General features: G+C 53.5%; 2 protein-coding genes across 2 annotated transcripts in view; both read right to left on the bottom strand.

Annotated features, from left to right (window-relative positions):
* Positions 1 to 25,222, bottom strand: part of LOC127463076 (uncharacterized) — a 55,565-nt gene extending 30,343 nt beyond the window's left edge. The window contains exons 1-14 of the mRNA XM_051772101.1: positions 23,869 to 25,222; positions 23,441 to 23,744; positions 22,814 to 22,938; positions 22,363 to 22,492; positions 21,752 to 21,866; positions 20,053 to 20,184; positions 19,426 to 19,537; positions 18,975 to 19,104; positions 18,364 to 18,478; positions 16,664 to 16,795; positions 16,036 to 16,147; positions 15,585 to 15,714; positions 14,974 to 15,088; positions 2,793 to 2,924 (exon numbers count right to left, since the gene is read on the bottom strand). Of these exons, the coding sequence (XP_051628061.1) occupies positions 2,793 to 2,924; positions 14,974 to 15,088; positions 15,585 to 15,714; positions 16,036 to 16,147; positions 16,664 to 16,795; positions 18,364 to 18,478; positions 18,975 to 19,104; positions 19,426 to 19,537; positions 20,053 to 20,184; positions 21,752 to 21,866; positions 22,363 to 22,492; positions 22,814 to 22,938; positions 23,441 to 23,485 (1,525 nt within the window). The 5' untranslated portion in view covers positions 23,486 to 23,744; positions 23,869 to 25,222. The remainder of the gene's footprint in view (positions 1 to 2,792; positions 2,925 to 14,973; positions 15,089 to 15,584; positions 15,715 to 16,035; positions 16,148 to 16,663; positions 16,796 to 18,363; positions 18,479 to 18,974; positions 19,105 to 19,425; positions 19,538 to 20,052; positions 20,185 to 21,751; positions 21,867 to 22,362; positions 22,493 to 22,813; positions 22,939 to 23,440; positions 23,745 to 23,868) is intronic.
* On the bottom strand, positions 8,109 to 9,177 carry LOC127463121 (basic proline-rich protein-like). The gene is made up of 2 exons (XM_051772210.1): positions 8,757 to 9,177; positions 8,109 to 8,246 (listed from the first exon to the last, which is right to left on the bottom strand). Exons 1-2 carry the CDS (start codon positions 9,122 to 9,124, stop codon positions 8,243 to 8,245), a joined length of 372 nt encoding a protein of 123 aa, XP_051628170.1. The 5' UTR covers positions 9,125 to 9,177; the 3' UTR covers positions 8,109 to 8,242.
* Positions 25,223 to 26,601: the final 1,379 nt, after the last annotated feature.

The following is a 26,601-nucleotide window of genomic DNA, read 5'->3' as shown; positions in this document are numbered from 1 at the left end:
AGTTTTCAATTCCATTTCTGCCTCAACTTTTCCAGCCCATCACTTCCTAGCAGAGGTTTGGGTGAGTTTGGCAAAAACACAAACTGAGGAATTCCCCAATGTTTTCCCAGTTTGACCCCTGTCACACCAATCACCTTAACACTGCCAGTCCATAATTCTCATTCTGCTGTGTTCAGGACTGAGGAAATTGTACTTGTGTCTGAGCAGGACATGTGCAAACCAAATGCTGGGGACTGGAACACACACCTGGCACTCCTGCAGCTCTCACAGTCACATTCCAGAGAAAACAGCCAATTGCACCCTCACTGCTCATTTCTTAATCCCAATCCCACACTTGTTTGGCACTTGGAGCACCACTTTTAGAACCCAATTACAGCCCATTAGAGAGCTCCCTGTCTAGCAGGGACAGGGACCCCTGGGATACTCTCAGCAATGCCTGAATCCATGGCAGGGACCTTGCTTTGAGCTCCCCAGGGCCGGGCACCCCGAGGATCTCCCCGAATAATCCTTTCGGTGCGCGCTGGAGTCCTCGGGGTGCCCCAACCCGGGGGGCACCAACAGCACTGTCCCTCCAGGGGCCAATTTGGTCCCAAAATGCAGGGGGATCTTGCCTGTGTCCCAGACTGGTCCGGAGATCTGAGGCCCTTCCCGAGAAAATCTCGGTGCCGGCGTGAAGGGCCAGAGATCCCTTGGAGCCACGGGAGAGCAGGCACAGAGTCCCTCCTGGGGGGCAATTTGCCTGCCTGAAATCAGCTCTTCAAAGGAGCCTCTAAGACTCAGCTGGTGACTTTTAGAAGCCAGGCGTTCCTTGCTTACAACACCCTGCCATGATCCCAGCCCCACGGGGGTCCTGGCAATCCGCTCCCAAAGGGCACACGGAGGGGTCTCCACTGCAGCTGATGGGAGGGGTCAGCATGACAGGAGGGTTCATTTTCCTTCCCTGCATTCCTGTTGCACATTCAGGACACTCCCAACACCTGTTCCCATCTACACAAACCCTTATAAGTTCTCTGAGGGGCTCCATTGGGGGTCTCTGGTGGTCACCTGTGCCTGCAGACCCCAAAGTTCTCAGTGACCACCTTATCAACTTCAAGACAACTCACCTGGTTGTAGAGGAGCTTGGTGCTGCTTGGCTGCTGCCTCAGTTCCCTTCTTCATTCTTTCTTGACTTTGCTTGCTCAGTCCCTTTAAGTTCCTTGGCTCAGCTCCATGCACTTTCTAGGGAACATCCCACTGCAAAAACTACCAGTTCTTGGTACATCTCCTAACTCAGATATCAGGGAGTGAGGCAGAAATCAACTCATCCAGGGCACTGCCTCCAAATATTGGGACAAAAACACCATAACATTCCATGGCTCCCCTTGGCAAATCAACCCCAAACTGCTCAGACACAAACAACACCCTGCACACTACAACAATCTGGCACTGCTGGTTCAACCCGGCCAAGTCAGTTGGGAAACGACACAAGGTCAACTTCCTTCCAAGTTTCAGTTATGACACAAAAGTCAGGGAGATCACAGACTCCCCCACAGAGTTTTACTCTGAGGAGAGAAGGAAACCAAAGCCATCCCCAGGGCTGCAATAGCTCAGGCTCCCCAAAAGGCCCAGGGGCTTCAGGTTTCTGAGGGGCTTCACCGAGGGCCTTCCCAGGTCTGCTCTGTCTGGAGCCCTCCAAGTCCTCAGTGCCTGCCTGAGGAACCTCAACACAACTCACCTGCTTACACAGCAACTTGGTGCTGCTTGCCTGCTGCCTCACTTCCCTTCTTCCTTCTTTCTTCACCTCCCTTGCTTGGTCCCTTTCAATCCCTGGGCTCAGCTCTGTGCACTTTCCAGGCTCCATCCCACTGCAAAAAGGATTAGCCCTTGTTACATCTCAACACTCAGAGAGCATTCCACCTTTTGCCTTGACACTGGGCCATCAGGCCAGGGTCTCATTATTTAAAGCACAGTTTGACTCCTCAGTGACAACAACAGCTACAGCCCTGAATCCTAACACAGGCTGAGACACAAACACGGATGGGAACTCTTAAGGATCCACTTTGTCCTGCTCACCAATCAAAAGGAGCTTTCTGAACTCAAGAATAACAGACCCCAGGTCCTTTTACTGCAACTTTACCTGCTATAAATGTGACCCACAAGACCTGCAAAGGCCCTTCCCACTTCACCTGCAGGGCTGGCAGTGCCACCACTGGACACGGCCCCAGTGGCTGGGCAGGAACGGAGGGGCTGGGGCGTCCAATCCATCGGCCCAGGCGGCACCAGGAGTTCCTGCAGTTCCTGAGGGGAGAGCCTCAAGCCAACAAAGGATTAGGAAGAATATTTTAAACTTCAATGTGTCTATCTCCTGGAATATGGGGACTTTGATAAGTCCTACTGGTGCAACAAGGACACACTCAAGGCTATCTATTAAAAGGATCTACCAGCACTCAAAAGCTATCACTGTCCTTCTGTCAGGGGGAACGCAGCAAACTCTCTTTGCCAGGAGCCTCCAGGAGGACTTCCAGCTTTTGGGGCTCCCTTTTAACCATTTTTCCCATAACTGGAGCTGGGACTATCACCTGCCCTACAGGGGGAACAGCCCACAAAGTTCACCATCAGGGATGCCATTAACTGAATGTCCCTTCTCAGGGGGGGTCACTGCACACCTTGGCCTTTGTTTGCCCTCCCCACCAAAGATGCTTCCAACAGTTCTGACACATCTGGCAGACCCAGAGCTCTCCTCAGGGAATGCTTCAGCTGCTTAAAGGCTGCCCTTGCACCATCTATTCAAAAAGTCGCCATAACAGTCTTACCACACATCCCGAGGGAGCAATGCAGAGTCCAGCCCGTCCCACCATTCCCAGCAAGGCAGTTCATGGGCTGTCTGGGGCTCAGGGAGGAGTCACGGGGCTTCTCTTCTTCCTGCCTGCTTGCCCCATTTTCTCCTGCAAAAGCAAAGCTTTCTTGGCTTTCCTTGCTCAAGGAGATGCAAAGGCCATCTTTTAAATCCAATACTGGAAACTCCTCCAGGTTGTCATTCAAGGTGCTTCTCTCAGGTCCTGCACTAATCAATCATCTTGTCCACTGGTTTTCTTGGCAGGTTCTTGCATTCACGTCCTACAAGCAAACCAGGAGGAGCCAATTTAGCTGTTCCTGCAACCAATCCAGTCTGGCATTCTGATTTTAAAGGATACTGGGTTGGCCTTACCCATAGAGATCCCACATCAGGGGTAATACCTACAGGTTCTGCCCTCTTCCACTCTCCTGCAGCTCCACTGGCCCACACCACAGGAACAACTGCAGCTGCCACTTCAGTGGGGGCCTTGCTGCTGACAGGAGTTATTCCCTGCACAACAAGAGCTGCTGCTTGGACACATTTAGTTTCAGCAATTACAGCGTCAAGAGCCCCAGTTTTAAATTCCATTTCTGCCTCAACTTTTCCAGCCCATCACTTCCTAGCAGAGGTTTGGGTGAGTTTGGCAAAAACACAAACTGAGGAATTCCCCAATGTTTTCCCAGTTTGACCCCTGTCACACCAATCACCTTAACACTGCCAGTCCATAATTCTCATTCTGCTGTGTTCAGGACTGAGGAAATTGTACTTGTGTCTGAGCAGGACATGTGCAAACCAAATGCTGGGGACTGGAACACACACCTGGCACTCCTGCAGCTCTCACAGTCACATTCCAGAGAAAACAGCCAATTGCACCCTCACTGCTCATTTCTTAATCCCAATCCCACACTTCTTTGGCACTTGGAGCACCACTTTTAGAACCCAATTACAGCCCATTAGAGAGCTCCCTGTCTAGCAGGGACAGGGACCCCTGGGATACTCTCAGCAATGCCTGAATCCATGGCAGGGACCTTGCTTTGAGCTCCCCAGGGCCGGGCACCCCGAGGATCTCCCCGAATAATCCTTTCGGTGCGCGCTGGAGTCCTCGGGGTGCCCCAACCCGGGGGGCACCAACAGCACTGTCCCTCCAGGGGGCCAATTTGGTCCCAAAATGCAGGGGGATCTTGCCTGTGTCCCAGACTGGTCCGGGGATCTGAGGCCCTTCCCGAGAAAATCTCGGTGCCGGCGTGAAGGGCCAGAGATCCCTTGGAGCCACGGGAGAGCAGGCACAGAGTCCCTCCTGGGGGGCAATTTGCCTGCCTGAAAACAGCTCTTCAAAGGAGCCTCTAAGACTCAGCTGGTGACTTTTAGAAGCCAGGCATTCCTATACACTGTGAGATATTTTAAGGCTTATCTGACTGAAAAGCATAAAGCTTTTATCATGGACACCTGACCTCCCACAGACAGCTCCTTTCCCCTTTCAGTACAAAATTATTTTCATGGAATCACTCAATAGGAAGTGCCCAGGAACCCCAGACTGTGCTTTCCAGAACAGAAAATAAACAGAAGAACGGAGTTTTGCACAAGTGTAACATACTCCAGAACAGACCTGACTTTAGTTTTACCCTTTGTGTTCAAATATTCCATAGAAAAGCTCCAGCAGGAGAGCTGGTACATTCCCAAGAGTATCCTGGAAGTCCCTTTCACGAGGGCTGGAGGAAAATCGCAGTTGTATGAGTCCCTTGTGCCTGCAGATGCCTGGGGATCCTCTCCATCCACCTCGTGCTCTCCCAACAGCAGAAAGGGTGCTGAGACAGGAGGAAGGAAACCTTTAGCATAAAGCTGGGGAGGAATATAAAGCTTCCTTTCCTGGGGAGCTTTGCGAAGTCTGCAACGAGAAAGGGAAAATTTGCATCTCCTTTGGTACACGTGTCAACAGAGACTGAGACTTTTTGCCTTTTTCAGACAACCGTGCCCCTTTTGGCTCCCCGGCAGCTCCAATGGCACCAGAACCCCCCTTCCTGCACACCCACGGCTGTCACACACAGGCACCCACACACCTTTGCACCAGCCCACACGTGGCCAACATCTCCCCACCCTAGACATCCCAAGGTCAGTAGTTTTGCTAGAGAGCACAGCAACCCCCCTGTCCTCGCAAACTGCCTCCCTGCAAAAAAGGAATCGTTTTCCTGGACATTTCTCCCACAGTCAAGGTCTTTTCAAACTGCTGTCGTGCCACCAAACCTGCTCAGGGTCCCTCCCAGCTTCTGCCTGTCCTTGCATTTAAAGGCACGGGCACATTCTATCTTCCAACAGCAAACCCAGCTCCTCACGGGCAGTAGAAGCCCTGCTCTTACCTGGACAGACTGCCGGGCTCGGCACAGCTGTGGCTCATGGAGCAGCTTCCCAAGGCCGTTCTCTCTCCCAGCAGGAAGCACAACTCGCCTCCACACCAGGGGAAACCACGAGCGAGGCTGCAAATGGACACAGAACGAGCAAAAAGCATTAACGCAGCACCAAAAAACCAAGTTAAAGCAGTCTTTGCCTCATAACCCTGCACGGGGAAAGGGTTTGGGATCCCAAAGCAAACCCTCAGACACCCAGAGAGCACAGGACCCACAGCCATGCCACGGCTCCCCCCGGGGGCACCCGGCAGGTAAGGGGCTTACCCGGGTCCCGCCGCCCAGCACAAGGCGCCCCTAAACGCCCCCGGCTGCCCCGGTGCACAAACCCAGCGGCCAAGGCGCTCTCCCCTCCGCAGCCCGGGCAGCAGCGGGGCCGCACCCTCAGCCCCCACACACAACCGCCCCCACCTGCCCCGCCGGCCCTTTATACCGCGGGCCGGCAGCGCTGCCCAATCAGCACTCGAGCGCCTCCGCCCAATCCCAGCCCGCCTGGCCCTGCGGCCCCGCCCCGCCCGCTCAGCCCGGCCCCGGCCCTCGGCGCGGCCCCGCCCCCCGTTCCCTCCGCGCGGCTCCCGCCGCAGCCCCGGCGGGCTGAAAGCCCAGAGCCAACGGGAACTCCAGCCAGCTGCAGGCAGATGTTACTCTGTCCCAGTTTGCCAGGGGTGGGCACGAAGGGGCCCTTCCCCGTTCGGAAGTGGAAGTTGTCCCCTGTGCACAGCCCGCTCTCATCCTCGGCCTCGTGGGAGCCAATTCCCTTGTCCCAGCCCACTTCCTGCAGAGAAGAAAGGGAAAGATTGCACAGAAGGGAGACATTCTTCCCTGGGAGGGTGGGGAGGTGGCCTGGCACAGAGAAGTTGTGGCTGCCCCATCCCTGCAAGTGGCCAAGGCCAGGCTGGAGGTCTATTAGAAGGTGTCCCTGCCTGTGGCAGGGGGTGGAAGGAGATGATCCCTGAGATCCTTTCCAACCCAAACCACTCCAGGATCCCAGGATGATTCCATGCTCTCTCTCTGCATTTCTTTGGCATCATTTCCTCTCAAAAACAACATCTGCGATTTAGTTGATTGCTAAAGCCATCATTTTAAAATCATCTCAGGAATCCAAAGGGACTGGAAAACACACAGAAATCATTCCTGCACCCACCAAAGCATTAGGAATTGGAACCCGATTCCCTCATCTCTCTCCTTGTTCTTCTTGGCTGGAAAACCTGATGATCCCCACTGGCTGTTTTTAGGCTGCTTTTCTTCCACAGCTCCTTTCCTCCCGGCTGAAACCTCCTGGCATCTTCAGGCCTTATCTGGAGGGAAGCCCCTCTGAAGTATTTCCTCTCGTGGCAATTCTGTGGGATGAAGAAGTAAACAAAGCACATCAAGAGCTCCTTCTACCCCCTTCCCTGGCAAACACCCTCCCAGCTTGTCCTTGGCAGCTCCATCCCCCCGGCAGCCGCACCCGACGCTTTGGCTCCGCTGGGAAAGGGACAGCAAGTGCAGAAGCAAGTTCAGGTCTGGGCAGGGGCTCCCTGGGGAACGGCACTTCAGTGCTTTAGTCCGTGGCCTTTCCTGCTGCCCTCCCTCCTGGAGGCAGAGGATGACCCGTCCCTTGTTTCTCCCACGCTGGCAGACCCAGGTCCTGCTCCTTTGGCCCCACTTTTCTTGGCAGACCCGGCATCATTTCCCAGGGTCCCCAGGAAACTTCTGCACTTGACCCACTGCTAAGTGCAGAGCACAGGGCGAGGGAAGGACAAATTTCTCGGCACCCACCCCCTGGAATTTCCCTCCTCCGCAGCACGCTCCCGTTCCCGCTGTCTCTGCAGGTGCCCGCACGAGTCCTCCTTCTCCCAGCACCTCAGAGAATGTCCTTTTCACCCAGGTCCTGCTTACCGTCATCCAACAAAACACGCTGACAACATTTTTCACGATGCCAGTGGAGAGCTATTAGAGCACACTGCACAGGGAAGCTGAGCCTGCCCCATCCCTGCAAGTGTTCCAGGCCAGGCTGGACGGGACTCGCAGCAACCGGGGACAGTGGAAGGTGTCCCTGCCCACGGAAGACAGGCTGGCCTTTGAAGGTCCCCTTCAAACCAAATCGCTCTGGGATTCCCCTCCAAAATCACTCCCAAAGAGACACAGCAACCAAAGCAGAGGGACTGCACTCCCAGCTTTTCTTACCTGCAGGCACACACAGCACAGCACGCTGGACATAAAAGCCACAGGGTTAGTCCTGCCAGAGGCGTCCGGCACACCCACGGCGACCGAAGGGAAAGAGGCAGCCTGGGAACACGGAGTAAAAGACACCTTAATTAGGACTACACTGAGCCATAGCCAGGGCATTCCCACAGACAGCTTCACCGTCCAGTCCCACAAAAAGCACTGACCTCCCAGGGCCTCAGTTAGGATGGCTCCTGACGCTGACACCTCCGTTTGCCCCGGGGGGTCAAGAATAACATGCCTGGGAAGAAGTCACCCCCAACAACAAAAAGGGAAAATTAGTGAAGCACGGGGTCCTCTTCTGACTAGATTGCCACCAGCATTCCAGAGCAGATGACACGACTGTTCTGTTACAGACGAGAAAAGCCTGTTCTCCCAAACAAACAGCGAGGAGATTTATGGGCACGCCTGAAAATTTCCTGTGAGGAACTTTTTGTAACTAAGGAGCAGGTGCTGTCTTGAGTTGAAGGCATCAATTTGACAGACACTTAGGACAGCAAACTCTTCAGCAGAGCAATTAACTGCAGCCTATTTGAACAGCAGGGGAGAGAAAACGACAGTCGAAGGGAAGACAAGAAAAGCAGAACTGGAATCAGCAGACTTTTCTTCCATCTCTCCCGAGGAAGTCTAGTTTGTCTGTTCTAATAATTCTATGCCCTTTTCTACATGAAACTTAGAGCAAGGCTGAAAAAACAACTAGAAAACACGGAGAGAAGCTTTTTAGAATTTCACGTGATTTTCCCAAACCGATGCCAGAAAAGCAGAACTCGGTAGAATGTACTCACCTCGAGGCCTTTGGTCTTTTCTTCCCTAAGCTTCGTCACCTGATTGAAAAAGCAGAGTAGACTCGGTATTTAGGCTCCCAACAGGAAAACTTCCCCTTCATTTCCTAAAAGAAACTACATTAATCTGCACAGCTGCAGGCGCGTGTCCAGCTGTTAAAGCCTTTCAGCTTTTCGGAGGGTGAGAATGCCCTGCTAAGGAAGGCTGAAAACTGCTCGGAGCCTGCACAGGTCCAAGAGCCCCTTGATTTTGTCTGTGTTCCAGTCCCGGGCTAAAGAAAGGGCAGAAGAAGCGCAGTTGTTCCTTGCCTCTTCCCTAAGAGGTTCGGCCAGGTGCTGGGCCAGCCCGGGCACTCCGGGGGAAGGCCGGCAGTGCCCAAGCAGCGCCGCTTTGCCAGGGGCGTCGCTTGCAAGAGCGCCGCCGAGCGCCGGGCCCTGCCTCACAGTCGCCGCCTGGCGGACACGGCCGGGAGCGGCACTGCAGCCGCGCGCCTCCCCCCCCCCTCCCCTCCTTGGCGAGACCCGCGGCGCCTTTGGACGCGCCCAGCTTACCCCGGGGTCGATCTCCGTCGAATCTGCCGCCGTGGGTCGCTTCCGGGGGGGGAAGGCGGCGGCGCAGCCCCGATAGCATCTCCAGGGCACGGCGGGAGCGAGCGGGGCAGAAGCGGGGGCAGGGGCGGGAGCGGGAGCGGAGCGGGGCGAGAGGGCGGCGCGACGTGCGCGCCATGCGGTCCTCGCGCGCCGCGGCCCCGAGACGGGGGCTGCCGGCGCCGGTGCCTGCCGCCGCCCACGAACCTGCCGCCCGCGCCCGGCGCCGCCGAGCGCCCCGCCCTGTCCCCGCAGCGGGAAGCAGCGCGGCGAGACGGCGCTGCGGGCGCGGGGTGGGGGTCCGGGTCGCGGCGGAAGCCTCTCGCCGCCATCTTTAGTGTGGTCGTTCCGGTCCTGGCGGCGCCATCTTTACTGTGGGCTTGGCGAACTTCCGGGCAGGGGCCGCCATCTTTAGTGTGGTCGTTCCGGTCCTGGCGGCGCCATCTTTACTATGGGCTTGGCGGACTTCCGGGCCGGGGCCTTGGAGGACTTCCGGTCGCTCACTACTTCTGGTGACCGAGTTTACCCAAATTAGCGTCCCTCCTCGCTAATTTCTGCGCTTTCACCCCAAGAAATCTTCACGTTATTCCCCCCCCGCACACCCCGGGACAGACGGGAGACCGCGAGTCCCGCCCTGCCGCCGGAACCGGCCCTTAACTCGAGCAGGGAGCGCTGCACCGGCACGAGAGCCACTGCGCATGCGTCGCCGGTCCCTCTCCTGCCTGCCCTTACTTACCACGTGATCGCCGGCGTTTTGCCAACGACTGCGCATGCGCTGTTCAAAATTTTTTCAATGCAGTTCCTGTTTTCCGTCAGCAGGTGGCAGTATTTCATCTCAAATATATGTGCAATTCCTTTTCTCTGTCACCAGGGGGCACTGTTGCTATGCGATTTTTTACTTATGGCATTTTTTTTTTGTTTTATAACCGTATTTGTTCGTGTAGTTCTTTTGGGAAATCGGATAATTGGCTTGTGATTGCTGGTGGTTTGAAAATTTACTTGTGTAATTAGGCTCTTCTCCTGGTTTTAATTCTCTAGGCTCTTCTCCTAAGAGAATTAAAATCAGGAGAAGAGCCTAAAAAAAAAATGAAAATCAGGGGAAGAGTCTAAAAATATAAAAATCAGGAGGAGAGCCCAAGAGAATTAAAATCAGGAGAAGAACCTAAGAGAATTAAAATCAAGAGAAGAGCCTAAAAAAATTACAATCAGGAGAAGAGCCTGAAAAAATTAAAATCAGGACACGGGACTAATACAATAAAAATCATGAGAGGAGCCTAAAAAAATTAAAATCAGGAGAGGAGCCTGAAAAAATTAAAATCAGGAGAGGGGACTAAAAAAATTAAAATCAGGAGAGGGGACTAAAAAAATTAAAATCAGGAGAGGGGACTAAAAAAATTAAAATCAGGAGAGGGGACTAAAAAAATTAAAATCAGGAGAGGAGCCTGAAGGAATTACAATCAGGAGAGACCCAGAACTCACCCAAGTCTCCCCAAAAAACTACCAGAAACTGATTCAAATCTCCCCAAAAATGACCCAGAACTCACCCAAATCTCCCCAAAAAGTGACACAAAAACTGATCCAATTCACTCCAAAAATTGATCCAGAACTGACCCAAAACTGGCCCAAATCACCTCAAAAACTAACTCCAAATTGGCCCAAAACCTGACCTAAAAATGCAAGAACCCCCCCCCAAACTGACCCAAAATGATACAAAATCAGCCCCAGATATGACCAGAAACTGACCCCAAAATCCCAAAACACTGATACCAACACTCACCCAAATCTCCCCAAAAAAATGACCAAAAAGTCAGCCCAATCACCCCAAAAAATGACCAGAAACTGACCCAAAATTACCACAAAAATAAACCCAAAACTCACCCAAATCATCCCGAAAAATGACCAGAAACTGACCCAAATCTCCCCCAAAAATGACCAGAAACTCACTAAAAATAACCCCCAAAAATGATCAGAAACTGACACAAATCTCCCCAACAAATGACCCAAACTTTATTTCTTTTCTTAGCAACAAATCCCTTCCTTTGCTCCCCTCTGGCCCTGCCCACACGGCCCCAGTTCAGCTCTCAGTGAGTTCTTGCTTCTAGGCAGCGACTCCTCTGCCTCTTGCTGGGGCGGCAGCAGCTCCTGTGCCGGCAGGGAGAGGGACCCCGAGCCAGGAGAGGGACCCCGAGCCAGGAGAGGGACCCCGAGCCAGGAGAGGGACCCCGAGCCAGGAGAGGGACCCCGAGCCAGGAGAGGGACCCCGAGCCACGAGAGGGACCCCGAGCCACGAGAGGGACCCCGAGCCACAAGAGGGACCCCGAGCCACGAGAGGGACCCCAGAGCCCCTACAGAGACCCCAGAGCCATTATAGGGACCCCAGAGCCACGATAGAAACCCCAGAGTCCCTACAGAGACCCCAGAGCCCTTATAGGGACCCCAGAGGCCTCCAGAGCCCCTATAGAGACCCCAGAGCCCCTACAGAGACCCCAGAGCCATTACAGGGACCCCAGAGCCCTCCAGAGCCCCTTGCTGGGTCACAGCCCCTCTTCTCCCGCCCAAACCCACCTTTCTGGCTGCAGCTGCTTTTCTTCTCTGGCTCCCCCTTCCTTCCCCAGGGAGCTTTGCCTTGTTCTTTGGCCAGGCTCCAGCTGCAGCTCAAGGGCAAAGCTGCAACTACAATTCCCCCTTCGGCTTTTTCACCTGAAAAACAAAGGCTTGGGCCAAACTCTGACCAGTCACTCGCTGAACACGAGACATCAAACAGGGCACACAGAATAAAATGCATCCAACTCTAAATCATGTTACAATGACTGTCCACCCCAATCCAGCACTGACATTAAAAACCTTCAAGCAATCAAAAAGACCTCCAAACATCCCTTAGATAGAGAAAAGCACACCAGGAACGAATGCAAAAAGAAAAATTCCAAACAATGCTCAATTAAATAACCATGGACTGATATAAAACATGTTTAGGGAACTTAAACCACTTCTTCCCATTATTCTCCATCAGAAATTACCCTTATTTAAGTTCTCCTTTTAACACTTCATTAAAACTGACTTATTAGGAAATGGTTTGAACCAAACTTCATAACTTGATGACTCCAGGGTTTGTGCTCCTTGACTTTGGCCTGAAGGGGTTTGGAACACAGGCTTTGTTCTGGAGAGCTTTTCCCCAATCTACAAACCCTTCTGCAAATGGGACTCCCTTCCCTCAGGGTTCGGTGGCCTCTGGTTTTCCTGAAGGCTGGGGGGGATCTGGGAGCCAAATCCCAAGGGATCCAGCCCAGCTCTGCACACACACACACACACATTTCCAGCTGGTCACAGTCTCACGGGGGCCACCACCACTCAGCACATTTGCACACAAACACCCCTCTGAGTTCCTGGCACTGGGTCTGATGGACTAAGAAATGATCAGTCTGGTGGTTTGCCCTCAGAGGAGTAAGATCCAATGATGCATTTCTATTTTCATGACAATATAACCTGGAAAACACAAACATATTTCTGCTTCATGTGCAATTTAAAATTCAAAGACACAGAAACATTCCTAGAGTTCAAGTCCCCAGGTTTGGTTCCAAATGTCACTCGGTCCCCCTGGGACAAGAACAGCGGCACACACGGACTCAACAGCCCTGCACAAGCCCAGGAGTGGGGGGGAAATATCCTTGAGAGCACTGCTGCATTTCAAAAAGAAGTCAGTCACATCAACTCTGTAACAAATAAAAAAGAGAAGCCAAAATAAATAACTGTAGACAGGGTATCAAGTACCTTGAGAATACCAATAAGAAAAAACTAAGAATAAAGGCATCTATTTGAAGTACAAAGAGTTTGGGAGACACCATTTGTTTGCCACAAAGCCTTTATTTTGTTGGCTCTTCTATAGTTAGAACCCAAACCTTACCCTCCCACAAAAAGCAGAAAACCTCTTCAGAGAGTTAGGAGATGGAGTCAGTTTGGATTAATGGGAAGAACATCTCTGGAGACAAAATAAAGCAGAGAAAATAACCCCATCCTCAACAACAGAGCTGCCTCCCCACTGCCTGCCCCTGGACACTTGCTCTGGGGGTGACAGAGCCTGAAGTCTCCTGCCTAGTCCTGGGCAATACTTCCTGGGGACCACAGCACCACTGAGTTCCTAAAAATATCACAGCTTGGGCAGGTGCTTGGATTTTGTCTGGATTAACTCCCCTTCTTCCTTTCCAGGTGCTGCCCTACTCATTGTAATGGTGCTTGTACTCCCTGAGCCATTCCCTCCCCCATCCAACCATCCCTTGTGCCCTCTCTGACAAGGACAGTGGGTCCAGGTGTTCTGCCACGCTCCCAGGGCACAGGGGGGGACTGTGGAGCCACCCTCGAGGGGGGAAACGTGCCCTGCCTGCCCTGCCCAGGGAAAGGGAACTGCCCCAGTGCTCCCCAGCACAAGGCACCCTTGGAAATATCCACTGCAATGGGACACTCAGGGACAGCAACAAGCACTGCACGAGGCTGCTCTGGCACAGGACCAATTTTAGCCTCAGCTTTTCTCTGGACCACTTCACTTTGTTTGCCACCTCATCCTGCAGTCAGAACTTGCTGTCCTTGCAACCTTTCAGGGTGACCATAAATGACAGAGGCCTCTGCTCCAGCACCCACAAGGGCCTGATCCATCTGACAGGATCCATTTTTCCAGGGAATTCAAAGCTCCACCTGAGGACCAGGGTCTTTTCTCACCCATCCCTGTGCTGCAGCTTGGCCTCCATCTCACTGTGCTTTCAGTTCCCTCCATGGTTGAACACTGGCAGCCCCGGCCCTGGGCGGAGCTCGGCATCCTGATCCCATCCCTCCTGGCCCCCGGAACCGCTGACTCAGCAATGGGGGGCCCTCCATTGCCAAGGGCACGGGCCCGGCGGGGCTCACGGGGGGAGCAGGAGGGCGAAGGCTCCAGCCCTGCTGCTACAACCTTCCACCACTACAGCCAACAGAGGAGCCTCTCCAGCCCTGCCTCCCAAGGCATCCTCAACAAACCCAGCCCAGCTCCACAGGACAAACTGCTCCCTGTCTGCCCAGGCCAGTCTAATCCCAGAGGCTCCCAGGGTCATGCAAAACAACTGCCCAGGAGATCAGAGACCCCAGTCCATCTCTTCCTAGCACAGGTTTGGGTTAGTTTGGCAAACAGACCAACTGAGGAATTCCCCAATGTTTTCCCAGTTTGACCCCTGTCACACCAATCACCTTAACAGTGCCAGTCCTTCATTCTCCCTCTCTTGGGTTAAGGACTGAGCAAGTTGGACCTGTGTCTGAGCAGGACATGTGCAAACCAAATGCTGGGGACTGGAACACACACCTGGCACTCCTGCAGCTCTCACAGTCACATTCCAGAGAAAACAGCCAATTGCACCCTCACTGCTCATTTCTTAATCCCAATCCCACACTTCTTTGGCACTTGGAGCACCGCTTTTAGAACCCAATTACAGCCCATTAGAGAGCTCCCTGTCTAGCAGGGACAGGGACCCCTGGGATACTCTCAGCACTGCCTGAATCCATGGCAGGGACCTTGCTTTGAGCTCCCCAGGGCCGGGCACCCCGAGGATCTCCCCGAATAATCCTTTCGGTGCGCGCTGGAGTCCTCGGGGTGCCCCAACCCGGGGGGCACCAACAGCACTGTCCCTCCAGGGGGCCAATTTGGTCCTAAACTGCAGGGGGATCTTGCCTGTGTCCCAGACTGGTCCGGAGATCTGAGGCCCTTCCCGAGAAAATCTCGGTGCCGGCGTGAAGGGCCAGAGATCCCTCGGAGCCACGGGAGAGCAGGCACAGAGTCCCTCCTGGGGGGCAATTCTGCTGCCTGAACTCAGCTCTTCAAAGGAGCCTCTAAGACTCAGCTGGTGACTTTTAGAAGCCAGGCGTTCCTTGCTTACAACACCCTGCCATGATCCCAGCCCCACGGGGGTCCTGGCAATCCGCTCCCAAAGGGCACACGGAGGGGTCTCCACTGCAGCTGATGGGAGGGGTCAGCATGACAGGAGGGTTCATTTTCCTTCCCTGCATTCCTGTTGCACATTCAGGACACTCCCAACACCTGTTCCCATCTACACAAACCCTTATAAGTTCTCTGAGGGGCTCCATTGGGGGTCTCTGGTGGTCACCTGTGCCTGCAGACCCCAAAGTTCTCAGTGACCACCTTATCAACTTCAAGACAACTCACCTGGTTGTAGAGGAGCTTGGTGCTGCTTGGCTGCTGCCTCAGTTCCCTTCTTCATTCTTTCTTGACTTTGCTTGCTCAGTCCCTTTAAGTTCCTTGGCTCAGCTCCATGCACTTTCTAGGGAACATCCCACTGCAAAAACTACCAGTTCTTGGTACATCTCCTAACTCAGATATCAGGGAGTGAGGCAGAAATCAACTCATCCAGGGCACTGCCTCCAAATATTGGGACAAAAACACCATAACATTCCATGGCTCCCCTTGGCAAATCAACCCCAAACTGCTCAGACACAAACAACACCCTGCACACTACAACAATCTGGCACTGCTGGTTCAACCCGGCCAAGTCAGTTGGGAAACGACACAAGGTCAACTTCCTTCCAAGTTTCAGTTATGACACAAAAGTCAGGGAGATCACAGACTCCCCCACAGAGTTTTACTCTGAGGAGAGAAGGAAACCAAAGCCATCCCCAGGGCTGCAATAGCTCAGGCTCCCCAAAAGGCCCAGGGGCTTCAGGTTTCTGAGGGGCTTCACCGAGGGCCTTCCCAGGTCTGCTCTGTCTGGAGCCCTCCAAGTCCTCAGTGCCTGCCTGAGGAACCTCAACACAACTCACCTGCTTACACAGCAACTTGGTGCTGCTTGCCTGCTGCCTCACTTCCCTTCTTCCTTCTTTCTTCACCTCCCTTGCTTGGTCCCTTTCAATCCCTGGGCTCAGCTCTGTGCACTTTCCAGGCTCCATCCCACTGCAAAAAGGATTAGCCCTTGTTACATCTCAACACTCAGAGAGCATTCCCCCTTTTTTCTTAACACTGGGCCATCAGGCCAGGGTCTCATTATTTAAAGCACAGTTTGACTCCTCAGTGACAACAACAGCTACAGCCCTGAATCCTAACACAGGCTGAGACACAAACACGGATGGGAACTCTTAAGGATCCACTTTGTCCTGCTCACCAATCAAAAGGAGCTTTCTGAACTCAAGAATAACAGACCCCAGGTCCTTTTACTGCAACTTTACCTGCTATAAATGTGACCCACAAGACCTGCAAAGGCCCTTCCCACTTCACCTGCAGGGCTGGCAGTGCCACCACTGGACACGGCCCCAGTGGCCGGGCAGGAACGGAGGGGCTGGGGCGTCCAATCCATCGGCCCAGGCGGCACCAGGAGTTCCTGCAGTTCCTGAGGGGAGAGCCTCAAGCCAACAAAGGATTAGGAAGAATATTTTAAACTTCAATGTGTCTATCTCCTGGAATATGGGGACTTTGATAAGTCCTACTGGTGCAACAAGGACACACTCAAGGCTATCTATTAAAAGGATCTACCAGCACTCAAAAGCTATCACTGTCCTTCTGTCAGGGGGAACGCAGCAAACTCTCTTTGCCAGGAGCCTCCAGGAGGACTTCCAGCTTTTGGGGCTCCCTTTTAACCATTTTTCCCATAACTGGAGCTGGGACTATCACCTGCCCTACAGGGGGAACAGCCCACAAAGTTCACCATCAGGGATGCCATTAACTGAATGTCCCTTCTCAGGGGGGGGTCACTGCACACCTTGGCCTTTGTTTGCCCTCCCCACCAAAGATGCTTCCAACAGTTCTGACACATCTGGCAGACCCAGAGCTCTCCTCAGGGAATGCTTCAGCTGCTTAAAGGCTGCCCTTGCACCATCTATTCAAAAAGTCGCCATAACAGTCTTACCACACATCCCGAGGGAGCAATGCAGAGTCCAGCCCGTCCCACCATTCCCAGCAAGGCAGTTCATGGGCTGTCTGGGGCTCAGGGAGGAGTCACGGGGCTTCTCTTCTTCCTGCCTGCTTGCCCCATTTTCTCCTGCAAAAGCAAAGCTTTCTTGGCTTTCCTTGCTCAAGGAGATGCAAAGGCCATCTTTTAAATCCAATACTGGAAACTCCTCCAGGTTGTCATTCAAGGTGCTTCTCTCAGGTCCTGCACTAATCAATCATCTTGTCCACTGGTTTTCTTGGCAGGTTCTTGCATTCACGTCCTACAAGCAAACCAGGAGGAGCCAATTTAGCTGTTCCTGCAACCAATCCAGTCTGGCATTCTGATTTTAAAGGATACTGGGTTGGCCTTACCCATAGAGATCCCACATCAGGGGTAATACCTACAGGTTCTGCCCTCTTCCACTCTCCTGCAGCTCCACTGGCCCACACCACAGGAACAACTGCAGCTGCCACTTCAGTGGGGGCCTTGCTGCTGACAGGAGTTATTCCCTGCACAACAAGAGCTGCTGCTTGGACACATTTAGTTTCAGCAATTACAGCGTCAAGAGCCCCAGTTTTAAATTCCATTTCTGCCTCAACTTTTCCAGCCCATCACTTCCTAGCAGAGGTTTGGGTGAGTTTGGCAAAAACACAAACTGAGGAATTCCCCAATGTTTTCCCAGTTTGACCCCTGTCACACCAATCACCTTAACACTGCCAGTCCATAATTCTCATTCTGCTGTGTTCAGGACTGAGGAAATTGTACTTGTGTCTGACCAGGACATGTGCAAACCAAATGCTGGGGACTGGAACACACACCTGGCACTCCTGCAGCTCTCACAGTCACATTCCAGAGAAAACAGCCAATTGCACCCTCACTGCTCATTTCTTAATCCCAATCCCACACTTCTTTGGCACTTGGAGCACCACTTTTAGAACCCAATTACAGCCCATTAGAGAGCTCCCTGTCTAGCAGGGACAGGGACCCCTGGGATACTCTCAGCAATGCCTGAATCCATGGCAGGGACCTTGCTTTGAGCTCCCCAGGGCCGGGCACCCCGAGGATCTCCCCGAATAATCCTTTCGGTGCGCGCTGGAGTCCTCGGGGTGCCCCAACCCGGGGGGCACCAACAGCACTGTCCCTCCAGGGGGCCAATTTGGTCCCAAAATGCAGGGGGATCTTGCCTGTGTCCCAGACTGGTCCGGGGATCTGAGGCCCTTCCCGAGAAAATCTCGGTGCCGGCGTGAAGGGCCAGAGATCCCTTGGAGCCACGGGAGAGCAGGCACAGAGTCCCTCCTGGGGGGCAATTCTGCTGCCTGAACTCAGCTCTTCAAAGGAGCCTCTAAGACTCAGCTGGTGACTTTTAGAAGCCAGGCATTCCTTGCTTACAACACCCTGCCATGATCCCAGCCCCACGGGGGTCCTGGCAATCCGCTCCCAAAGGGCACACGGAGGGGTCTCCACTGCAGCTGATGGGAGGGGTCAGCATGACAGGAGGGTTCATTTTCCTTCCCTGCATTCCTGTTGCACATTCAGGACACTCCCAACACCTGTTCCCATCTACACAAACCCTTATAAGTTCTCTGAGGGGCTCCATTGGGGGTCTCTGGTGGTCACCTGTGCCTGCAGACCCCAAAGTTCTCAGTGACCACCTTATCAACTTCAAGACAACTCACCTGGTTGTAGAGGAGCTTGGTGCTGCTTGGCTGCTGCCTCAGTTCCCTTCTTCATTCTTTCTTGACTTTGCTTGCTCAGTCCCTTTAAGTTCCTTGGCTCAGCTCCATGCACTTTCTAGGGAACATCCCACTGCAAAAACTACCAGTTCTTGGTACATCTCCTAACTCAGATATCAGGGAGTGAGGCAGAAATCAACTCATCCAGGGCACTGCCTCCAAATATTGGGACAAAAACACCATAACATTCCATGGCTCCCCTTGGCAAATCAACCCCAAACTGCTCAGACACAAACAACACCCTGCACACTACAACAATCTGGCACTGCTGGTTCAACCCGGCCAAGTCAGTTGGGAAACGACACAAGGTCAACTTCCTTCCAAGTTTCAGTTATGACACAAAAGTCAGGGAGATCACAGACTCCCCCACAGAGTTTTACTCTGAGGAGAGAAGGAAACCAAAGCCATCCCCAGGGCTGCAATAGCTCAGGCTCCCCAAAAGGCCCAGGGGCTTCAGGTTTCTGAGGGGCTTCACCGAGGGCCTTCCCAGGTCTGCTCTGTCTGGAGCCCTCCAAGTCCTCAGTGCCTGCCTGAGGAACCTCAACACAACTCACCTGCTTACACAGCAACTTGGTGCTGCTTGCCTGCTGCCTCACTTCCCTTCTTCCTTCTTTCTTCACCTCCCTTGCTTGGTCCCTTTCAATCCCTGGGCTCAGCTCTGTGCACTTTCCAGGCTCCATCCCACTGCAAAAAGGATTAGCCCTTGTTACATCTCAACACTCAGAGAGCATTCCCCCTTTTTTCTTAACACTGGGCCATCAGGCCAGGGTCTCATTATTTAAAGCACAGTTTGACTCCTCAGTGACAACAACAGCTACAGCCCTGAATCCTAACACAGGCTGAGACACAAACACGGATGGGAACTCTTAAGGATCCACTTTGTCCTGCTCACCAATCAAAAGGAGCTTTCTGAACTCAAGAATAACAGACCCCAGGTCCTTTTACTGCAACTTTACCTGCTATAAATGTGACCCACAAGACCTGCAAAGGCCCTTCCCACTTCACCTGCAGGGCTGGCAGTGCCACCACTGGACACGGCCCCAGTGGCCGGGCAGGAACGGAGGGGCTGGGGCGTCCAATCCATCGGCCCAGGCGGCACCAGGAGTTCCTGCAGTTCCTGAGGGGAGAGCCTCAAGCCAACAAAGGATTAGGAAGAATATTTTAAACTTCAATGTGTCTATCTCCTGGAATATGGGGACTTTGATAAGTCCTACTGGTGCAACAAGGACACACTCAAGGCTATCTATTAAAAGGATCTACCAGCACTCAAAAGCTATCACTGTCCTTCTGTCAGGGGGAACGCAGCAAACTCTCTTTGCCAGGAGCCTCCAGGAGGACTTCCAGCTTTTGGGGCTCCCTTTTAACCATTTTTCCCATAACTGGAGCTGGGACTATCACCTGCCCTACAGGGGGAACAGCCCACAAAGTTCACCATCAGGGATGCCATTAACTGAATGTCCCTTCTCAGGGGGGGTCACTGCACACCTTGGCCTTTGTTTGCCCTCCCCACCAAAGATGCTTCCAACAGTTCTGACACATCTGGCAGACCCAGAGCTCTCCTCAGGGAATGCTTCAGCTGCTTAAAGGCTGCCCTTGCACCATCTATTCAAAAAGTCGCCATAACAGTCTTACCACACATCCCGAGGGAGCAATGCAGAGTCCAGCCCGTCCCACCATTCCCAGCAAGGCAGTTCATGGGCTGTCTGGGGCTCAGGGAGGAGTCACGGGGCTTCTCTTCTTCCTGCCTGCTTGCCCCATTTTCTCCTGCAAAAGCAAAGCTTTCTTGGCTTTCCTTGCTCAAGGAGATGCAAAGGCCATCTTTTAAATCCAATACTGGAAACTCCTCCAGGTTGTCATTCAAGGTGCTTCTCTCAGGTCCTGCACTAATCAATCATCTTGTCCACTGGTTTTCTTGGCAGGTTCTTGCATTCACGTCCTACAAGCAAACCAGGAGGAGCCAATTTAGCTGTTCCTGCAACCAATCCAGTCTGGCATTCTGATTTTAAAGGATACTGGGTTGGCCTTACCCATAGAGATCCCACATCAGGGGTAATACCTACAGGTTCTGCCCTCTTCCACTCTCCTGCAGCTCCACTGGCCCACACCACAGGAACAACTGCAGCTGCCACTTCAGTGGGGGCCTTGCTGCTGACAGGAGTTATTCCCTGCACAACAAGAGCTGCTGCTTGGACACATTTAGTTTCAGCAATTACAGCGTCAAGAGCCCCAGTTTTAAATTCCATTTCTGCCTCAACTTTTCCAGCCCATCACTTCCTAGCAGAGGTTTGGGTGAGTTTGGCAAAAACACAAACTGAGGAATTCCCCAATGTTTTCCCAGTTTGACCCCTGTCACACCAATCACCTTAACACTGCCAGTCCATAATTCTCATTCTGCTGTGTTCAGGACTGAGGAAATTGTACTTGTGTCTGACCAGGACATGTGCAAACCAAATGCTGGGGACTGGAACACACACCTGGCACTCCTGCAGCTCTCACAGTCACATTCCAGAGAAAACAGCCAATTGCACCCTCACTGCTCATTTCTTAATCCCAATCCCACACTTCTTTGGCACTTGGAGCACCACTTTTAGAACCCAATTACAGCCCATTAGAGAGCTCCCTGTCTAGCAGGGACAGGGACCCCTGGGATACTCTCAGCAATGCCTGAATCCATGGCAGGGACCTTGCTTTGAGCTCCCCAGGGCCGGGCACCCCGAGGATCTCCCCGAATAATCCTTTCGGTGCGCGCTGGAGTCCTCGGGGTGCCCCAACCCGGGGGGCACCAACAGCACTGTCCCTCCAGGGGCCAATTTGGTCCCAAAATGCAGGGGGATCTTGCCTGTGTCCCAGACTGGTCCGGAGATCTGAGGCCCTTCCCGAGAAAATCTCGGTGCCGGCGTGAAGGGCCAGAGATCCCTTGGAGCCACGGGAGAGCAGGCACAGAGTCCCTCCTGGGGGGCAATTCTGCTGCCTGAACTCAGCTCTTCAAAGGAGCCTCTAAGACTCAGCTGGTGACTTTTAGAAGCCAGGCATTCCTTGCTTACAACACCCTGCCATGATCCCAGCCCCACGGGGGTCCTGGCAATCCGCTCCCAAAGGGCACACGGAGGGGTCTCCACTGCAGCTGATGGGAGGGGTCAGCATGACAGGAGGGTTCATTTTCCTTCCCTGCATTCCTGTTGCACATTCAGGACACTCCCAACACCTGTTCCCATCTACACAAACCCTTATAAGTTCTCTGAGGGGCTCCATTGGGGGTCTCTGGTGGTCACCTGTGCCTGCAGACCCCAAAGTTCTCAGTGACCACCTTATCAACTTCAAGACAACTCACCTGGTTGTAGAGGAGCTTGGTGCTGCTTGGCTGCTGCCTCAGTTCCCTTCTTCATTCTTTCTTGACTTTGCTTGCTCAGTCCCTTTAAGTTCCTTGGCTCAGCTCCATGCACTTTCTAGGGAACATCCCACTGCAAAAACTACCAGTTCTTGGTACATCTCCTAACTCAGATATCAGGGAGTGAGGCAGAAATCAACTCATCCAGGGCACTGCCTCCAAATATTGGGACAAAAACACCATAACATTCCATGGCTCCCCTTGGCAAATCAACCCCAAACTGCTCAGACACAAACAACACCCTGCACACTACAACAATCTGGCACTGCTGGTTCAACCCGGCCAAGTCAGTTGGGAAACGACACAAGGTCAACTTCCTTCCAAGTTTCAGTTATGACACAAAAGTCAGGGAGATCACAGACTCCCCCACAGAGTTTTACTCTGAGGAGAGAAGGAAACCAAAGCCATCCCCAGGGCTGCAATAGCTCAGGCTCCCCAAAAGGCCCAGGGGCTTCAGGTTTCTGAGGGGCTTCACCGAGGGCCTTCCCAGGTCTGCTCTGTCTGGAGCCCTCCAAGTCCTCAGTGCCTGCCTGAGGAACCTCAACACAACTCACCTGCTTACACAGCAACTTGGTGCTGCTTGCCTGCTGCCTCACTTCCCTTCTTCCTTCTTTCTTCACCTCCCTTGCTTGGTCCCTTTCAATCCCTGGGCTCAGCTCTGTGCACTTTCCAGGCTCCATCCCACTGCAAAAAGGATTAGCCCTTGTTACATCTCAACACTCAGAGAGCATTCCACCTTTTGCCTTGACACTGGGCCATCAGGCCAGGGTCTCATTATTTAAAGCACAGTTTGACTCCTCAGTGACAACAACAGCTACAGCCCTGAATCCTAACACAGGCTGAGACACAAACACGGATGGGAACTCTTAAGGATCCACTTTGTCCTGCTCACCAATCAAAAGGAGCTTTCTGAACTCAAGAATAACAGACCCCAGGTCCTTTTACTGCAACTTTACCTGCTATAAATGTGACCCACAAGACCTGCAAAGGCCCTTCCCACTTCACCTGCAGGGCTGGCAGTGCCACCACTGGACACGGCCCCAGTGGCTGGGCAGGAACGGAGGGGCTGGGGCGTCCAATCCATCGGCCCAGGCGGCACCAGGAGTTCCTGCAGTTCCTGAGGGGAGAGCCTCAAGCCAACAAAGGATTAGGAAGAATATTTTAAACTTCAATGTGTCTATCTCCTGGAATATGGGGACTTTGATAAGTCCTACTGGTGCAACAAGGACACACTCAAGGCTATCTATTAAAAGGATCTACCAGCACTCAAAAGCTATCACTGTCCTTCTGTCAGGGGGAACGCAGCAAACTCTCTTTGCCAGGAGCCTCCAGGAGGACTTCCAGCTTTTGGGGCTCCCTTTTAACCATTTTTCCCATAACTGGAGCTGGGACTATCACCTGCCCTACAGGGGGAACAGCCCACAAAGTTCACCATCAGGGATGCCATTAACTGAATGTCCCTTCTCAGGGGGGGTCACTGCACACCTTGGCCTTTGTTTGCCCTCCCCACCAAAGATGCTTCCAACAGTTCTGACACATCTGGCAGACCCAGAGCTCTCCTCAGGGAATGCTTCAGCTGCTTAAAGGCTGCCCTTGCACCATCTATTCAAAAAGTCGCCATAACAGTCTTACCACACATCCCGAGGGAGCAATGCAGAGTCCAGCCCGTCCCACCATTCCCAGCAAGGCAGTTCATGGGCTGTCTGGGGCTCAGGGAGGAGTCACGGGGCTTCTCTTCTTCCTGCCTGCTTGCCCCATTTTCTCCTGCAAAAGCAAAGCTTTCTTGGCTTTCCTTGCTCAAGGAGATGCAAAGGCCATCTTTTAAATCCAATACTGGAAACTCCTCCAGGTTGTCATTCAAGGTGCTTCTCTCAGGTCCTGCACTAATCAATCATCTTGTCCACTGGTTTTCTTGGCAGGTTCTTGCATTCACGTCCTACAAGCAAACCAGGAGGAGCCAATTTAGCTGTTCCTGCAACCAATCCAGTCTGGCATTCTGATTTTAAAGGATACTGGGTTGGCCTTACCCATAGAGATCCCACATCAGGGGTAATACCTACAGGTTCTGCCCTCTTCCACTCTCCTGCAGCTCCACTGGCCCACACCACAGGAACAACTGCAGCTGCCACTTCAGTGGGGGCCTTGCTGCTGACAGGAGTTATTCCCTGCACAACAAGAGCTGCTGCTTGGACACATTTAGTTTCAGCAATTACAGCGTCAAGAGCCCCAGTTTTAAATTCCATTTCTGCCTCAACTTTTCCAGCCCATCACTTCCTAGCAGAGGTTTGGGTGAGTTTGGCAAAAACACAAACTGAGGAATTCCCCAATGTTTTCCCAGTTTGACCCCTGTCACACCAATCACCTTAACACTGCCAGTCCATAATTCTCATTCTGCTGTGTTCAGGACTGAGGAAATTGTACTTGTGTCTGAGCAGGACATGTGCAAACCAAATGCTGGGGACTGGAACACACACCTGGCACTCCTGCAGCTCTCACAGTCACATTCCAGAGAAAACAGCCAATTGCACCCTCACTGCTCATTTCTTAATCCCAATCCCACACTTCTTTGGCACTTGGAGCACCACTTTTAGAACCCAATTACAGCCCATTAGAGAGCTCCCTGTCTAGCAGGGACAGGGACCCCTGGGATACTCTCAGCAATGCCTGAATCCATGGCAGGGACCTTGCTTTGAGCTCCCCAGGGCCGGGCACCCCGAGGATCTCCCCGAATAATCCTTTCGGTGCGCGCTGGAGTCCTCGGGGTGCCCCAACCCGGGGGGCACCAACAGCACTGTCCCTCCAGGGGGCCAATTTGGTCCCAAAATGCAGGGGGATCTTGCCTGTGTCCCAGACTGGTCCGGGGATCTGAGGCCCTTCCCGAGAAAATCTCGGTGCCGGCGTGAAGGGCCAGAGATCCCTTGGAGCCACGGGAGAGCAGGCACAGAGTCCCTCCTGGGGGGCAATTTGCCTGCCTGAAAACAGCTCTTCAAAGGAGCCTCTAAGACTCAGCTGGTGACTTTTAGAAGCCAGGCATTCCTATACACTGTGAGATATTTTAAGGCTTATCTGACTGAAAAGCATAAAGCTTTTATCATGGACACCTGACCTCCCACAGACAGCTCCTTTCCCCTTTCAGTACAAAATTATTTTCATGGAATCACTCAATAGGAAGTGCCCAGGAACCCCAGACTGTGCTTTCCAGAACAGAAAATAAACAGAAGAACGGAGTTTTGCACAAGTGTAACATACTCCAGAACAGACCTGACTTTAGTTTTACCCTTTGTGTTCAAATATTCCATAGAAAAGCTCCAGCAGGAGAGCTGGTACATTCCCAAGAGTATCCTGGAAGTCCCTTTCACGAGGGCTGGAGGAAAATCGCAGTTGTATGAGTCCCTTGTGCCTGCAGATGCCTGGGGATCCTCTCCATCCACCTCGTGCTCTCCCAACAGCAGAAAGGGTGCTGAGACAGGAGGAAGGAAACCTTTAGCATAAAGCTGGGGAGGAATATAAAGCTTCCTTTCCTGGGGAGCTTTGCGAAGTCTGCAACGAGAAAGGGAAAATTTGCATCTCCTTTGGTACACGTGTCAACAGAGACTGAGACTTTTTGCCTTTTTCAGACAACCGTGCCCCTTTTGGCTCCCCGGCAGCTCCAATGGCACCAGAACCCCCCTTCCTGCACACCCACGGCTGTCACACACAGGCACCCACACACCTTTGCTCCAGCCCACACGTGGCCAACATCTCCCCACCCTAGACATCCCAAGGTCAGTAGTTTTGCTAGAGAGCACAGCAACCCCCCTGTCCTCGCAAACTGCCTCCCTGCAAAAAAGGAATCGTTTTCCTGGACATTTCTCCCACAGTCAAGGTCTTTTCAAACTGCTGTCGTGCCACCAAACCTGCTCAGGGTCCCTCCCAGCTTCTGCCTGTCCTTGCATTTAAAGGCACGGGCACATTCTATCTTCCAACAGCAAACCCAGCTCCTCACGGGCAGTAGAAGCCCTGCTCTTACCTGGACAGACTGCCGGGCTCGGCACAGCTGTGGCTCATGGAGCAGCTTCCCAAGGCCGTTCTCTCTCCCAGCAGGAAGCACAACTCGCCTCCACACCAGGGGAAACCACGAGCGAGGCTGCAAATGGACACAGAACGAGCAAAAAGCATTAACGCAGCACCAAAAAACCAAGTTAAAGCAGTCTTTGCCTCATAACCCTGCACGGGGAAAGGGTTTGGGATCCCAAAGCAAACCCTCAGACACCCAGAGAGCACAGGACCCACAGCCATGCCACGGCTCCCCCCGGGGGCACCCGGCAGGTAAGGGGCTTACCCGGGTCCCGCCGCCCAGCACAAGGCGCCCCTAAACGCCCCCGGCTGCCCCGGTGCACAAACCCAGCGGCCAAGGCGCTCTCCCCTCCGCAGCCCGGGCAGCAGCGGGGCCGCACCCTCAGCCCCCACACACAACCGCCCCCACCTGCCCCGCCGGCCCTTTATACCGCGGGCCGGCAGCGCTGCCCAATCAGCACTCGAGCGCCTCCGCCCAATCCCAGCCCGCCTGGCCCTGCGGCCCCGCCCCGCCCGCTCAGCCCGGCCCCGGCCCTCGGCGCGGCCCTGCCCCCCGTTCCCTCCGCGCGGCTCCCGCCGCAGCCCCGGCGGGCTGAAAGCCCAGAGCCAACGGGAACTCCAGCCAGCTGCAGGCAGATGTTACTCTGTCCCAGTTTGCCAGGGGTGGGCACGAAGGGGCCCTTCCCCGTTCGGAAGTGGAAGTTGTCCCCTGTGCACAGCCCGCTCTCATCCTCGGC

The sequence above is a fragment of the Manacus candei genome, unplaced genomic scaffold, assembly GCF_025592945.1.
Source record: "Manacus candei isolate 608988 ecotype Guabito, Panama unplaced genomic scaffold, ASM2559294v1 h1tg000150l, whole genome shotgun sequence".
Classification (NCBI taxonomy): Eukaryota; Metazoa; Chordata; class Aves; order Passeriformes; family Pipridae; genus Manacus; species Manacus candei.
This window is presented reverse-complemented; position numbering and strand designations above follow the sequence as displayed.

Excerpts from the sequence above, each read along its gene's own strand:
- LOC127463121 (XM_051772210.1), bottom strand. The coding sequence starts at position 9,124 with ATGGCGGCGAGAGGCTTCCGCCGCGACCCGGACCCCCACCCCGCGCCC.